Source organism: Lepidochelys kempii, chromosome 2 (assembly GCF_965140265.1).
Source record: "Lepidochelys kempii isolate rLepKem1 chromosome 2, rLepKem1.hap2, whole genome shotgun sequence".
Lineage (NCBI taxonomy): Eukaryota > Metazoa > Chordata > Testudines > Cheloniidae > Lepidochelys > Lepidochelys kempii.
Window position 1 is genome coordinate 37,753,898 of NC_133257.1, and position 16,369 is coordinate 37,770,266.

Sequence of the window (16,369 nt, forward strand, 5' to 3'; positions counted from 1 at the left end):
ATAGAGTAGCAGTTCAAGACTCGTCGTAGACCCTCTTCCTTTAGCCGTTCCCCAATTGCTCGCTGCAGGGTGATGTCTCCATTACGAAAAATATTCCACCTCTATTGTGCCTTTTACCCCCCATATGCTCCACTGATTGGTTTGCAAGGCAGCTTGATGACTAGAGTTGTGCAGGTTGTCCTTATCATGAGCTTTTCTCACGAGTCCATAATCACCCTTCTCTGCATTCCCCTTGCAGGGGCCTTGGTGGACCTCCCCAAGTCACTTCCATTGTTTGTCTTTCTGGTTCTTTCGCTGCCACTGTTGGAAAGAGAAAACGGTTGAAAGGAATTGACCAGATAGAAGAATAACTCTTCTTGCACAGCAAACTAAACCTATGTGCTAAAAAGGCAGTGGAACCATTTCAGATTAATGGCCGCTGAAGAGATTAGCCTGTTCGGCTATCATAAGCATTAAGTAATAGAAAAGGAATATTTGCACTTCCATTGTACCATATGCAAATGTATTTCCTAAAATGGAGCATTTATAAATGAGCACCTCTTAAAAGTTAGACAAAGAAAACAAATTTTTCTGCATCCAAGTTATGTATTAAGAATTTTTCTGTTAGACTTCAAAAATCTCAACCCAGTGGTTATAAATTCATTTAGCGTTAGTTGTAACAACTTTAATTGTGAATACATCTGCTGATAATATGGATGTCAAAGTACAGTGCCTTATAGGATTTCACCATTAATTCAGCTCTGATTAGGCCTTTTTAAGATTAAAGTATTCTGGTGAATTTTGAACATAACAAATCATTAAGTATTGCTGTATTTGCTCTTGAGATTATACTAAATCTCCTGCATGTGTAGATTTTTTTCTGGGTAAATGCCTTTAAGCCTCTCAGTGTATGGGTTTACATGCACAGCTATAACTCCTTGGGCTGTGAACTTGTTAAATCTCAGAGGCTGAACAGGCTTAGGCTAGTCATTACCTGGATGAGAGATCTCCAAGAAGCACTCCTGATGATGCAGGAAGTGGTGCTGGGGATTCAGTAGGTGGCACTGTTCTCTGCAGTTAACATCGATAGCCTTTGTGGAGTCAGTGGCTACTGGGCAGTGGGTGGTGCTGTCATTAGGCTAAGGCATAAAACGGATTCAGATCATTTGTGGTCATTAAAGAGTTTCAGCTATTTTTGCAAGAGTCAAAATAATAATGCTCTAACTTCCCAGATGGAAGAAGCTATAGGAAGCAGAGTACTTCACAAGTCTTAATGAATTGTCTTGCCTCTGTCAGGTAGGAGAATACTTTTCCCTTTATGTAGGAACCTGAGACCCAGACAGATTAGGCTCCCATAGGAAGTCTATTTCCCAGTCTTGTCAATTAGTCACAGCCACCGTCTACTAAGAGGAACAGGGGTATTAGGCCTGATGTCCTGGCCAGATTTCAGTTTGAGCAATTAAATTCTTCCTTCTGAAATTCTCCCTTTACTTTCAATTGGATGTGCTATTTTTCCTCTCTTCCTGGTCTAAACTGCTGTGTGTTGAACACTTTTAATAGCTGTCCTGTTTCACCCCAAAAGTGGCTGCATTTCATTGGTGGGTAAATGATGTGTGCACGTACATGCATGTTGTGGGATCCTATGTGATGAAATGTAAAATATGGTACCTAAGTGGATGATGATTTCATGCTGTTCAGTATCAGTGTGTATCTAATGTAAGCTGCACGACTGACAAACTAGAAGCAAATTTGATTTTTCTGAGTCTTAATTGCCAGTGTATTGTATTAAACAGGGGAGAGAGTGGTTGCCTTTGCTGCCGTGGAAGGGATCTTCTTCTCAGGTTCTTTTGCTGCTATATTTTGGCTGAAGAAGAGGGGTCTGATGCCTGGACTGACATTCTCCAATGAGCTCATTAGCCGAGATGAGGTAATATGTAGAACGTTACATTTGGCCGGGGGGGGGGGGGAATGCTCCTCTAGCTGAGAGCAGCGTGTGGCTGGGCTCTCAGTGAATCCCCAGGCCAGAGGGGAGAGGCACCATTTTTTTTGCATGTTCCCCTCTCCCCCTAGAGCTGCTGCCCACACACATTTGAGCAGAGCCTAATAGCCATGCTAATAAGGGCAATACTTCATCCACCTCTATCAGCAGCTGTGGGAGAGGAAAGGAAGAATTGCGTCAGGTGCTGAAGAGGTGGGGTTTCACGGGGGAAAAGGGAGAAAGCAGGTAAGTGGATGCAGAAGGTTGGGGGGCGCAAACACCAGTGAAAGAAGGGGAAATCCAGCAGGGCAGAGAGGGTGAGTTGCTGGCAAGATGGAGCTGTTTTGACATGTTACTGCTGATGGGGCTGGAAGAGGGCAAAGGCCTGAGTCAGCTCTCTGAAACCCAGCCTACCCTGACATGCATAGTAGGATTCCGCCAGAGCTTGTTACATGGACAGGTGCAGCATCTTGACTGGGTGAAGGAACTGGTTGACCTGTCCATTAACTTTAAGCCACACCCACAGTATCCTCTCACCCGTTCAGCCATAGCTCGGCTGAGGCAGTGAGAGGCAGTGGATGGTGGCAGCACCAGGAAGACCCACCCTCTCTGCTGGTGGTCACTCTTCCACACAGTGCAGCATGTAGCCATGAGTCTGCAAACCTTGACATTACTGGGAACTGCAGGAGCACTGAAATCCTGTGAGGGAGTAGGCTATTTTTAGAACACGTTTAAAGGGAGAAGGGGTAGGAACAAGATTGAGAAATAAATTATCACTGGGCAGATGTTAAATGAATGTAGGAGAGCTTAAATACCACCATGTTCCCAGGCAAGAATAATCAACATCCTGAATAAAACTATTCACCTAAATCATCTTAAAAGGAAAAGAAATAAGATGAAAAAAAAATCCTAATTCACAGTGTGAGTAAGGAAGGAACTGGAGACACATGGCCCAAGAAACAAAGTGATGGTGAATAATGGGAGAGAGCAGACTTGAGCCAGCACAGTGCTCAGCTTCCAGCACTGAGGGCAGCAGAAGTCAAATAGACAGCAGAGAGCAGCAGGTGTGCACGTGTACTGGACTGCACTGCCAGCCAGGGGTAGTCACATACATGGGATTCTACAGTGCAGCCTGTGTCCTCTAGCTTTACAATGGAGGTGCAGCCTGCTCACCCTAGGGTCCGAGTGTGTCTATGAATGCAATTGGCTTTGCACTGGCTTCTACCACAGCACTCAGGTGGTGGATGGTACAGGTTGCCTTGTCCCCTTCTGAAGCTCTCTCCAGTTACAGAACACAGTACTTGCACTGGGCCTTCTGCAGTGCTTGGTCCAGTATGGGGGTATTTCTACAGAAGTAGCTGACCTTGCTCCCCTTCTTGTTCCTCTAGTAACATACTGTAAATATATCTTGTGGAGTGGAACAACTGCGGTTCTGTCTTACTGGCACTGTTAGTGGGGAACGCTTTTTAACTTCAAATATTTTTAAGAGATTAAAAAGTATGGTGGCTTGTAATATACTTGTAAGGCTGCACCTGCCAGTATCTTTCTGATATTGAATATGCCAATCACTGTAGTAACATGTATCCTCCTACTCCCTCCTCACCCCATCTTGTAGTGATGGCTCCTCATGGGCAGGGCCTTGCACAGTTAAGGTGCTGTTGGAAAAAATACATCATGTTTAAAATCTGGAGCACTGCAGAAGCTGAAGGACAGATTAATTTGCAAGATCAACAGAGCAATGGTTGAATCTACTGGCATTGGCTTAAAATGGTAAAGGATTCCATCTCAAGGAAAATAGCCAGTAGCTCTCATTTACTCTAATTTAGAAAGAAGCTATATTATGATGAAAGAATTATTAAAGTACATGATAGGACTGGAAAATAAAGCAAGGTATGGCTCAAGCCTGAGGCAACTTTAATGCTTGGGAAAATAAATTCTACTTCATGTCCACTAATAAGATCCAGTTTAATTTTTATTGTAACCTTTTTCATGCAATCAATATGTGTGTGGTTTTCAGCAGAAGTTTTCTATAAAACTTACTTTCAGGTTAATGTGATGTAGGATGCTAAATACAATAGGTCCAACTGCCCGTTTGTGGCGTGTCATTCAGCACCAAAAAAACCCATAGTTTTCCAGTTCAATTTCCAATGGCATAATTGTAATTAAATAGCTAGTTATTGCAATAAAAGTACAAAGTGCACAAGGCATCTGTATTGGGAGAGGATCAGTACAAAACTAAAATAAAATAGCAATAAAAATCCTGTAAAGAAAAGAAAATGAATTGTTTTGATGAACTGGTTAGATAGATTGTGGGCACCACGTAATCATAGAATCATAGAATATCAGGGTTGGAAGGGACCCCAGAAGGTCATCTAGTCCAACCCCCTGCTTGAAGCAGGACCAATTCCCAGTTAAATCATCCCAGCCAGGGCTTTGTCAAGCCTGACCTTAAAAACCTCTAAGGAAGGAGATTCTACCACCTCCCTAGGTAATGCATGGTTATTTGGGGAATGCATAAGCAGTCATTCTCTTTTAAGCGGGAGAGCCACAGATCTTAAAAATTTGCCAAAATCCATTAAAATATCAGGTAACATAATGAAAGTGCCAGACTGGCTTATGCTAGTAGTCCATTTAGTGCAGTATTATCTCTTTGACAGTGGGCAGCAACTGTTGAACCGAAGGAATATGCAAGAATTCCTGCAGCAGGCAGTTAAGAGAGAAATTTTCCTCTGGAAATTTTATTTCTAATGCCCATTCAAGGTTGGCTTATCTGAAATCTATAACCCTTCCAAAACTCTTGGTTGGCTGATTTGTTTTAATCTTCACTGTTGTCGCTCTGGTTTTTTTTATTGTCCATATTCTATCCAATTCTCTTTTATTTTTATTCTTAATGTCCTTGATGAAATCTTGTGGCAACGAAGCCTCCACACTAACTGCATGTTGCATGAAAATGTATTTTTCAGTGTTAGATTTGATCCCAGTAATGGAACTTGTTTTGTTAAATTAACCCTCCTCCTTTCTGCAAGAGCTCGGAGGGCACGTGAGAGAAGGAAAAAATCTTTATAAAGATAATTAAAATATCTTGAAACCATGAGTGTTCACAAATCTACTTCTAATGTCTGCTATAACATGATTACAAAGTATGATCCATAACAGGAGGATAGTACTAAATTTGGTTCCACATAAATACCATTTGTATTAAAGGATTGTTCAAAAATGCTTAATATCAGCAAATCGAAGAAAGTCAGCTACTTTTTCCTGTCTTCTGTTTTTCAACATAACGATTTGTAGATTTTAAATAATTATATTTCTGCCCAGTATAGATGAGTGCCCTTTTAAGATTTGAGAAATACAATTACAACAACATTGCCATCAGGGTGGATTTGATTTAATCTAGTCAGGAAGACTCGATTAAATCACGGATTTCTAGATAAAAGTGCATTCTTGTTGGTTGTCATAACCTTAATACATAGTCTTCACAACTCAGATAGATGTAGGTTTAATTTTTTAGAAGGTACACACTATACATTTTTAAAGTGATTTATTTTGAAAACTTTTCAGATTAGTTTTACAGCTATATCAGAAAATGAATGATTGTTTGGTTATTTCATTTACCAAAGGTAATTGAAGCAGATATTTATGAAGTCATTGGGAGGTGAACTGTCTCCAATTCAACAGGTTAATGATCAACATTTGGAGGATTTTCTTGCCATGCTGTATTAGGAGGAGAACATCACCAGACAGACACTTAAATTGTTTTATTTAACTAAAACAACGACGTTATTCTGGATTTTTTTCTTCAACAGCAAACATATAATATTTTAACAAAACAAGCATATGAATTTTTGAATTTAAACATTCAGTTTTTTTAAAATCAGGTTTGTTTTTGTTAAAATTGTTTTTAACTAAATTAGTTAAATGAAATATTTTAAAAAACAAAAATTAAATAGACGGTCAGCCAGGTCAACATGAGAAACTTAAAATATTGGCTTCTGCAGCTATCTCAGTCGTTTTCACCTTCATTTTCCTGTTTGTTCATAATCTGGAAAAGAAAAAGAAGTTTCCTGCTTTTTCAGGGCCAAAATGATTTCTCAATTTGAAATGAAGTAGTCCAAAGGAAGAAAATGTTCTTTCTACACCGGCAGAAGAAGCTGCTGCTGTTAAAAGTGAGATTATCACTTCAACAGTCTCTGAATCCAAGTGCTTAAGTGACTTCTACCAGTTCACTGGTGTGACTTTCTTTAAAACATCATCAGCAGACACATTTCTTGAATGGCTCACCCTTAGCTCTGAAGTTTATTATAGTTAACATTATGGAGGGATGATTGCTGGATGTCCATGTCATAGACAACTCCTCTTCTTCAGCAGTTAAGTTTTGACCCTGGTACTGAGTACTGAGAGTATTTGCAAGAAAATGAGCTGGAGATAGTGCTTGTTCCATTTGTTTTTTAATGCTTGTAATTTAACTCTGTCATTGCATATTTCTCTTTTTAAGATCTCACTCAGTTTCTTCCAAATTTCAACAGTGTCAGCAATAAAACAGTGATTTCCCTGCATTTTGTTCAAGGCTACAGAAATAGGCTTCAGGGTACTCAGCATGTGTTCAACATTTCTCTTAAGCCCAATGTTGAGAACATGTTGACAGTGCCATCAATTTTTTCACGATTTTGTTCACAAACTGTCATCAGATTAGGCCAGTTCTTGATATAGTGCTCAAAACCGTCCACTACTGACTTCCATCGCATGTCTTGTGGGAGAGTTAGCTTGGTTCCTCCCACTTTTTTCAGAGCAGCTGCTGCAAAGTGGTTGTTACGGAAGTATTTTGCAATTTCAGCAACATTAGCCTTTGTTTCTGGAATACTGAAGTCTTTGGCTAGGAGGTGCATCAAATGAACACTGCAACCGTATGTTATTAGCTTGGGACTCTCTTCTAAATTTCTTCTCATCTTGGATTCATTTGCAGCATTGTCTGTGACCAAGCTGCATACTAGACATTTGAATTTTTTTAACAGTTTGTTAGAGCTTTTACTACTTCTTGTAAGTATTCAGCTGTGTGTGCATTTCCTAGTGTATCAATTATTTCTGTAAGGAAGACATTCCCTTCTTCTGTTGTCATGCAAGCACATACAACAGGCTCATTGTGGACATTGCTCCACCCATCAAGACTCAGGTTAACAATTTTATCCTCTAGACCTTTTGCACATTGCTCAATTTCTCTTTCATACATTTTATCCAGCAATTTGCCTGTGACATCTGTTGGGTGGACTGTATCCTGGTCTTAATGATTGAACCATGTTAATGAAGTGTGGGTTCTCAATCATACGGAAAGGCAAGTTTGTTGCATAAACAAACAGGGCAGTTTTTTCATCAATTACCTCATTTTGTAATCTGCTTGTTCTTATCACAAATTTATCTATAGTTGTTTCTGAATGATGGAGTTTTTTTTCTTTTTGCTGCAGATGATATACTGTGGCTATGTGACATACATGATGTGACTGAAACATTATCATTGGCAGATAACTCTGAAACTGTAGCAAATGATGGTGATCTTGAAGGTGGATCATCTTCAGAATCCTGTATGTTGAGGATGGATTCTCCTAAACAAAATAAGTCAATGCAGTTATTTAATTATTATTACCATAGTGCTCATTTAGTATTACTCATTACATTCACTGACACTCAGTACTACTTTAAAGGTGAAATTGTAAAAGGAAGATCTGCCTATTTCAGTTATTTATTTTTTTTATCACAACTGCTTCTAAAATGATAGTACCATAGAGTAACAAGTATATTTATTGCTCAAACATGAGAATTCAAGAATAGTCCAGAAGGAAGACAGGCAATCCTTAAGAAAGAAGTATGAAATAAAAAAGTTTACCAACCTGAAGATCCTGCATGTTCAAACATGTTCCTTTCATCATCTTCAATGCAGCTTCCCCCTGAGAAGGAACACTTCTCATGATGTTTCATTCGGGCAACCAAACCTTGCATTTCTTTGTTACACTGTTTGCATTTTGCATGCATGCCTGTCTTACCCACAGGTAGAGGAGCTTCATTAAAATATTCCCAAACTGGGTCTCTTTTACGGCCTGTTGCCATTATAGGTTTTCCCTTCCCGTGAGAGAATGGTATGGTAGATCTCAAATCAATGAAGGCTACACTCAGAAAGACCTCAAGACTTCTGAAATATGCTGCACAAACAGTTTCACTTCTCTTTCTACTGCCTGTCCCTCCCTTCTCACGTTTATCTCCAGGCTTCTTCCCCTTGTCCAGATCTAATCCTCCCCCAACAATCTTCTGTTCATTGAACTTTTTGAAACTTTGCACTTTCAGAGAGAGGTAAGGGATTGACTCTGTGTACACAGATTTGCAGAGGGACAATAGGGTTGAGGTCTGTTGTTCTCACCTCTGTATATTATTTATTTAAAAACATTTTTGCTGTTAACAAGCATGTTATCTCTGGAGACACAAATCCACAGTTTGAGAACTACAAAACTAAGCATCTCTGATGGTATCTTCTAGACTGAGCACTGAGTCCCATTGGGTAGATAGAAAGATTAACCTAAATAATCTATACAGAAACCACTGGAATCTCATAAGATTGGGGCCCTAATCATGAACTATTGGAACTCATTTACAAAACTTTTCTTAAACATTACATGAATATATTGTCTCATACTATAGAATCAGAATTTATAATCCCTATTCTGTTATGAGATATCTTTTAAGCTATAATGTATCTTTATCTTTAGATAAGTTTTTTCCTCAAAAAGCATTTTATCAAAAAAATCCGATTTAAATAAAAACTGATTTTTAATCATTGATTTTTATCCACCCTGATTGTCATGAAGCAGGAAGTTAGGAAGCTTATTCCTCTCAGAGAGACAATTATCAGTACAAGTCTTTAAATAGCAAATCATGAGGGGCAGGAGAAACTAAACTTCTTTCATTCTTTTGTATTTCAGGGTCTGCACTGTGACTTTGCTTGTCTAATATTTAATTATTTAGTGAACAAGCCTTCAGAAGAGAGGGTCAAGGAGATTATTGTTAATGCAGTTGAAATTGAGCAGGTGAGCAGACAAGACTGATCAGTACAGTGTCACTGATGGCACAAGAGGATTTTCATGTGTAAAGAAGGTGATGCTCTAGTAGAATTTCTGGAATTCCTAATAAATGACTAGTCCACACGTGTAAACCACTGTAAAATTCCAACACACCACCTATAATCAGTCTCTTGGTACTCTTGATTGTCACAGAGAATAAAAGGCAGAGATGATTTTTGACAGTACTAGCCAAGTGATTAGAACAAGCTAAAGCCAGCACAGGTGGGTTTTCTTTCATGTTCAGTCACATTTACTAGAGGTAAGACTCTCTTGTTGCTACACATAGGATCTGATCCAGCTCCCATTGAATTCAGTGGCAAAACTTCCGTTGATCGTTAGTGAGAATTGGATCTGTCATGTAGTAAAAAACACCCGTGAAAGTTCTCACTGACTCTTTCACAAAATAAATACTAAAATATAGAAAGTTGCAAAGAGCTGATCAAAACAGGAGACATTTGCAGTTTTTTGTGATACAAGTTATTGAAGTAGTAAACAACTGCTGAATCTGATTTCATAAAAACATCACAAATGATGCATCAAGTAGATACCATTTGTTCCCCTTAAGTTGCAATGTCCCTTCTTTAAATGTCACTGTTGTGTTTTACTCCAGGAGTTTTTAACAGAGGCTTTACCAGTAGGGCTGATTGGAATGAATTGCACTTTGATGAAGCGGTACATTGAATTTGTGGCAGACCGGTTACTTACAGAACTTGGGTTCCCTAAGGTAAGAAAGTTGAGAGAGATGACCCTTCCAAGAAATACTGGCCTGTTAAAATGGCCAAGCAAAGTTGTCTGTGTGCTGCACTAATTTACCACAGGTGTTGGTATCGCACTTGTGTGTTCTGCTGTGTCTCACATAGAGAACAATGTCAATATACAGATTTCATTATTTGGAACAGATGAAACCATTGTTTCTCTGGCCAGAGTTGCCCTGTAATTACTACTTGGATTTAAATTGGAAGTGTGTGTTGCATTCAGTTGCTCTGGTTCTACGAAGCTATAATGAAGTAGAACCGCTTATATTCATTGCACAAGGTTAACAGATTAGCATGCCCATCAGTAAAATGCTGAATTTGCTTAGATGGAAGCAAGTGACCTTTAAAAAATACTGTTACTCTGAGGAAAACAGATCTATTAATAATGCTGACAGGAGAACTTTCTGAGGATAAATCCTTTAATTACACACAGAAAGAAGTGAACCTCTGAGAAATAAGTTAAGGGTTGCACAGAGTTTTTTGTGCTGGATGCATTCATTGGTACAAACCCCAAGTAAAAAAACACTAATCAATATACAGGGTAGAGTGGCGCTCTCAAGGGTGTGAAAAGTAAACATTTATATTGCACTGCTTTAGTGGAGTGAGAGCCAAGTCTATTCTAATACCTTGTTTCCTGAGATATTTCATGCTTCCTTGCTGGTTGCCAGGGTTGGTGGTTTGAGGAGGGGAGAACCAGTCTAGATATTATCTATGAGAAGCTGGAGAATTCCTGCTTTATTTTTACCAAGGAAAGTTACCAGTAAGTGGGTGCTGCTGCTTCGAGTGCTGGTCTCTATGTGTATTCCACACATGGGCATGCATGTGCTTCCAGTGCCTGAGACCGGAGATTTGTAGTAAGTAGCGTCTGTTGGTCCTCACATTTGCAGTTGCTCTCCTCTTGCTTCAAACTGAGGGTATAAAGGGTGGCACGGACCAATGCCTCTCCAGTTCCTTCTTACCACTGCCTAGTTTGAATTCTTTGTGTCCACTTTGATCTTTCTCTGCTTACAATATCTGTAATTATATATTGTAAATAGTTTTTAGTAAGTTTAAACCTAGTGTTTAAGTGTGTTAGTATTTTCATAGCTAGTCTAGTTAGTTTAGTTCTTGGGAGCTTCTCCCCGTGGAAAAGGACTATGTCAAGAGTCCCAGAGTTCAAGAACTTTATCTCCCGCCCTGGTTCCTTCTGCTTCAGCAATGAACACTAGCACTTCCTTTACTGACTTGGGGTGCAGCATCAGCCACAGTTTCTCTCCTCAAACTTGTGAGGGATGAGAGCTCCGTCTGTGGAAGCACCTCATGGAGCTGGCCCTGAGATCTCAGTCGGATGCAGGCTGGGGAGAACCTCAGTATAGTTGCCTTGTTGCGAGTTGTGCCCCTGCTGAGTAAAAGCTCTGGACTAGAGGTCAAAACAATTAAGCCTAAGAAACCTTCTCATAAAAGTAGGGAACATAAGTATAGGCATAAAGAGATCTCCATCCAGATTTGCCTCTATGAAAAAGGATTCCTTCCATCTTGGTCTAAGTTAGGTAAGTCCTCATTCGCTGGTCCTTAGGAATTAGGTCTGCACAAACCTTCTGTCCAAGAAGAAAAGGTGCAAAGGAAGAAGAATCTAACAGTTCTGATTCCCACTCCTTCCCACAGGACAGATTGTCCCTGTCTGGGAGCTTTACACTGTACACCTGGGAGTCAGTGATTCTGGCACACTCTGAGTTCAAGAGCATTGGAGGCTTGGCCCCAGATCCATCAGTCCCCACCTCAGGGACTCCTGGAACTCCAGGAAGAACTAAAACCTTTACCTCTCTGGAACATATTTTTGCTTCTTAGTTCTCCACAGAGGTCCATAATACCACTGAGGATTTGCCTTTTGAGTATAATCTCTTCAGTAAGAAGAGCAATGAGTCAGCAGCTTTAGCCGTATGGCTACACTATGCTCTCTTAAGCACTCTAGAACAACTTTGCTTCCTGGAGATTTATACCCTGGCCCTGAAGAGAGAGCTCCACAAGCAAACCTATAGCCCCAAGCCTCTCCCCCGCACTCCCCAGCTCTCTGCCCCCGGCACTTTATCACCAGTGCCCTCACAAATCACCTCGCAAATGACAGAGTTCAAACATCCAGGTATGCAGCTTCCTCCAACTCTGCAACCACTGTCTGCCCTCACCCATTATCCAACGGTTTCATTGAGAATTGCATGCTGATATTGATGCCATGCCGTACTGCCCTGCAGATCTTTGATGGCTGATACCCACTTCAAACACAACTGGAGGGCAATAATAACATACAAGGGGGTATTAGAGATCATCCACGCAGGTTACGCAACATAGTTTGTCTCACCTCCCTATCACAAATCATCTTCTCAGGGACCACTCTCGCGAGAAGATCTTTCGTCGGGAGGTGAACTTTGTCCTTCAGAGAGGCACCGTAGAACCGGTGCCAGCCCAACATCAAGGAAAGAGGGTCTACTCCATATTTCCATATCCAGATCCCAAGAAATATGGAGGATGGAGACCAATTCTTGATCTATGCCAGCTAAATGTCTTTATTCACAAATCAGAATTCACATGGTAACACTGGCATCAATAATTCCCTCTCTGGAGAAGAACACATTGTTTGCAACCCTCAACATGAAAGATCTTTACTTTCATGTGGATATTCATCGGTACCACAGAAAGTTTCTAAGATTCATGGTAGGACAAGAACACTACCAGTTCAGAGTTCTCCCATATGGGATGGTGAGAACCCAAGGTCTTCCCAAAAGTCTTCTCAGTGGTGGCAGCCCAGATGAGGCACAACAACTACATCGTCTGGCTACTAACGTGCTGAACAAGTCAGGAAGCCCAGTCAGTGACCTTGTCCTTACGCCATTTCTGACGTCATTGGGAGTCTGTATAAAGAAAGAAAATTCCACTCCCACCAACACTATAGATTTCATAGGACCAACCTTAGCCTTTACTGAGGATGAGTCTATCTCCCTATAAACAGATTTGAGGCCATGAGCAATCACCCCTAGACCTCACACTACATTGAGGAGTGTGTCTTTCCCTACTAATCCGCATGGCTGTGTGTGTGTATTTAACACCATTTATCAGACTCCATCTCTGTTGCCTCCAGGCCTGGTTTTGGTCTGTTTATTCACCGGACAAGGAGAACATGAATACCAGGGTAACAATATTGTAAAAGGTCAGAACCTTTCTTGTATGGTGGACAAAATCGGATCAGATGTGAGCGGGAGTCCCCTTTCTTCCACCCCTACCCAATGCAACCATAATCATAGTTGCATCCCTAAGATGGGGAGCCCATATGGACAGTCACACTGCACAAGGCACATGGTTCCCATGTGAGACCAGAATACATATAAATCTACTGGAGAGGAGGGCAGTTCACCTTGCCTATAATGCATTCCTCCCCCTCATATGGTTCTGTCATATCCAGCTAATGTCAAACAACATGATTGACTGTCTTTTGTGTAAACAAACAGGCTGGAGCGAGATCGCTTCTTTTGTGTATAGAGGTACTGAATTCATGAGACTGGTGCATCAAGGAGAATATCTTGCTGTTGGTGACATACTTACCTGGTGTGCAGAAGATTGGCAGAAAATCTCAGCAGGCCATGAGTGAGAAATACACAATTCTGTCTTGACTGAAATCTTCACCCAGTGGGAAACACCATCTTGGGACCTGTTCCCCTCCCAGACAAACAAGAAATTCAATCTCTACAGTTGCAGAGCAACATTAGGCTGAGGCTGTAGGGGTGATGCTCTTCTGTTATCCTGGACTGACCATCTAAGGTACGTCTTTCCTCCCATCCCCCGCTACCTCAGGTTCTATAGAAAATTTGCCACAACAGGGCCAAGATTATCCTCATTGTATCCAATCGGCCTAGATGTTTTAGCTTGTGGGCCTCCTATGAATGTCATCCCATCCTCCTACCTATATACAATCTTTTCTCGATCAGGAGAAGGGCAGGATCAGAGATTGCAACCCAGACTCTCTTCGTCTCATGGCCTGGTATTTGGATGATCATCAGACCTGAAACATTCATATTCAGAGGCTATCTGAAATATTCTTAATCACAGCAGAAAAATCTCCACTAGAAAATGCTCTCTAGCTAAATGGAGGCCTTTCTCTATCTAGTCACAACATAAACAGCGTTCACCAGAATTGGCGGGTATCACTGCCATTTTAGACTATCTCCAGTCCCTCAAGATGTCAGGTTTTTCCACTGGCTAGCTGAAAGTCCACCTGGCAGCAGTCAGTGCCTTTCCTCATCCAGTGAAAAGCCACATTATCTTTACTCACCCTGCCACAATTTGATTCCTCAAAGGACTCATTAAGACTTTCCCACCAGTGACAAGTACCCATGCTACATAGGACCTCAGCTTAGTACTCTCAGCTCTTACTTTCAAAATGATGGTCACATGTTCCACGTAACACCTTTCCATGAAGGTTGCCTTCTTATTTGCCATCAAGTCAGCCAGATGGGTGAATGAATGGGGTGCACTCATGGCTGACCTGCCATATATCATATATCACAGAGAGAGTCTCTCTTCAGAGTTTCACATGAACCAGCTTACTCACTTACCAATATTATTCCCAAAACCTCATGTTTCCAGCAAAAAAAAAGAGACTACACTCCCTCAGTGTCAAACAGGCCTTGGTCTTTTATCTACAAAGAACGAAACTGAATGGGAAAACACCAAGAATATTTGTCACCATAACAGAGCGCTCACAAGGACAAACGTTACTGACCCGGTGACTCATTAAGTGGATCTCTGGATGCATTATTCTGTCTCATCAGTTGGCATGTGTAACTTGCCCAGATGGGTATGAGGGCCCACTTTATGAGAGCACAAGCAACCTCAGTGGCATCTCTTTGAGCTGTATCAATGCCGGATGTTTGTAAAGCTGCTATCTGGGGCTCCAGCCACAGCTTTTATAAAGCATTTTGCCCTCGGCTGGGCTTCCTTGGTAGATGCAGCAGTGGGCACAGTAGTGTTATAATATCTATACCAACTGTATCCTCGCACTTTCCTCCTCTTTGAATATTGCTTACCAGTCACTCATGTGGAATATATATAGGGACCAGTGCTTGAAGAAGAAATGGAAGTTACTTACCTTTAACTGGAGGCTCTTTGAGATGTGTGGTCCCTATCTGCATTCCACTACCCGCCCTCCTTCCCCTCTGCTTTGGATGTGGAACTAATTCATGGTAAGAGAAGGAACTGGAAAGGTGTCTGTCCACGCCACCCTTTCTGCCCTCGGTTTGGAGCACAAGGAGAGCAATTCATGCATGGACCAAAGGACACTACTTGCTACAGATCTCCAGTTTCAGGCACATGGAGCACACACGCACCCATGTGTGGAATACACATGGGGACCACAAATCTTGAAGAACCCCCAGTTACAGGTAAGTAACATCATTTTGTGGATTATGCATATGAGGATTTGTAGGAGCATCATGTTGTCATTTCAGGAACTCCAATTTAATAAAGTTTGCTTTTCTCAGGTCTTTCAAGCAGAAAACCCTTTTGATTTCATGGAGAATATTTCACTGGAAGGAAAAACAAATTTCTTTGAGAAGCGGGTTTCAGAGTATCAGCGCTTTGCAGTTATGGCAGAAACAACGGACAATGTTTTCACTCTGGATGCAGATTTCTAATCTCTCTTCAGAGAGCATCTTGACTTCCCCCTCCCCCATCTCACTTTTTGTTGGGAAGTTTTTCTGTATTTCTTCTGGAGTCTACTAGGTTTTTTTTTTTTCTGACTTCCTACTTTGTGTGAAGTTATAAATTTACGCTTGAATAGTCTATAATTTAGCTGTACAATATGTAGGTTGTAATCTATAGTGTATATATTTTTTTGCTTTACACCATGTAAAAATGTCCTCTCAGAAATTCATGCGGCTTCTTAAAGGGATATACTATAAAGAGCTTGTTTGAGTCATGTTGTTGTGACCATTGGATGAAACTGGACTGGTGACTTTTTTTTTTTTAAATGGCTGCAATAAGTGTTTTACTGTGCTTTAGATAAGTTAATTATTTCTTCGTTTGTATCTGTGCCTCACTTTGCAGTATTTTAATCTTGAACACAGATGAGGTTACACTGCATGTAAATACGTTCCTATAAACTTTTCTGACAACTTTTAAAATGTAAATTCGTGAATCTAGAACAGTGCTTCCACTTTGTCCCTATGATATAGTACACTTCTCCACTGCTTCAAAAACATTGGTAGAGGAAGGAGTGGTGTGTGTTTAGTGGGGTGTACGATATGATTATGGGATGATCTTATCAGATCAAGTGATACAATTTGCTTGGATTTCCCTGTTAACACGTGATCTAGGTCAAGCAGCTTTCATGACGCATGCCAAACCTGGCCTATCAGTAATAGCAGCAAGCGTTCAAAGGAAAATATCCTTCATTTAAGATTTGATTTGTAATATTATAAATCAGGTGGATCTGTATTTAAAACTTGAGCCTGTAACGAGACAGTGAAGGAAAAAGTCTTTGGTGGTGGTCAAATCTCAACCTACCTAATTGCAGCTACTTACATATA

General features: G+C 40.7%; 1 protein-coding gene across 1 annotated transcript in view; it reads left to right on the plus strand.

Moving 5' to 3' along the window:
* RRM2B (ribonucleotide reductase regulatory TP53 inducible subunit M2B) overlaps positions 1–15,970 on the plus strand; it is a 37,863-nt gene extending 21,893 nt beyond the window's left edge. Inside the window, exons 6-9 of the mRNA XM_073330414.1 lie at positions 1,773–1,906; positions 8,923–9,027; positions 9,671–9,784; positions 15,323–15,970. Coding sequence (XP_073186515.1) covers positions 1,773–1,906; positions 8,923–9,027; positions 9,671–9,784; positions 15,323–15,475 — 506 coding nt within the window. The 3' untranslated portion in view covers positions 15,476–15,970. The remainder of the gene's footprint in view (positions 1–1,772; positions 1,907–8,922; positions 9,028–9,670; positions 9,785–15,322) is intronic.
* The last annotated feature ends 399 nt before the right edge of the window (positions 15,971–16,369 follow it).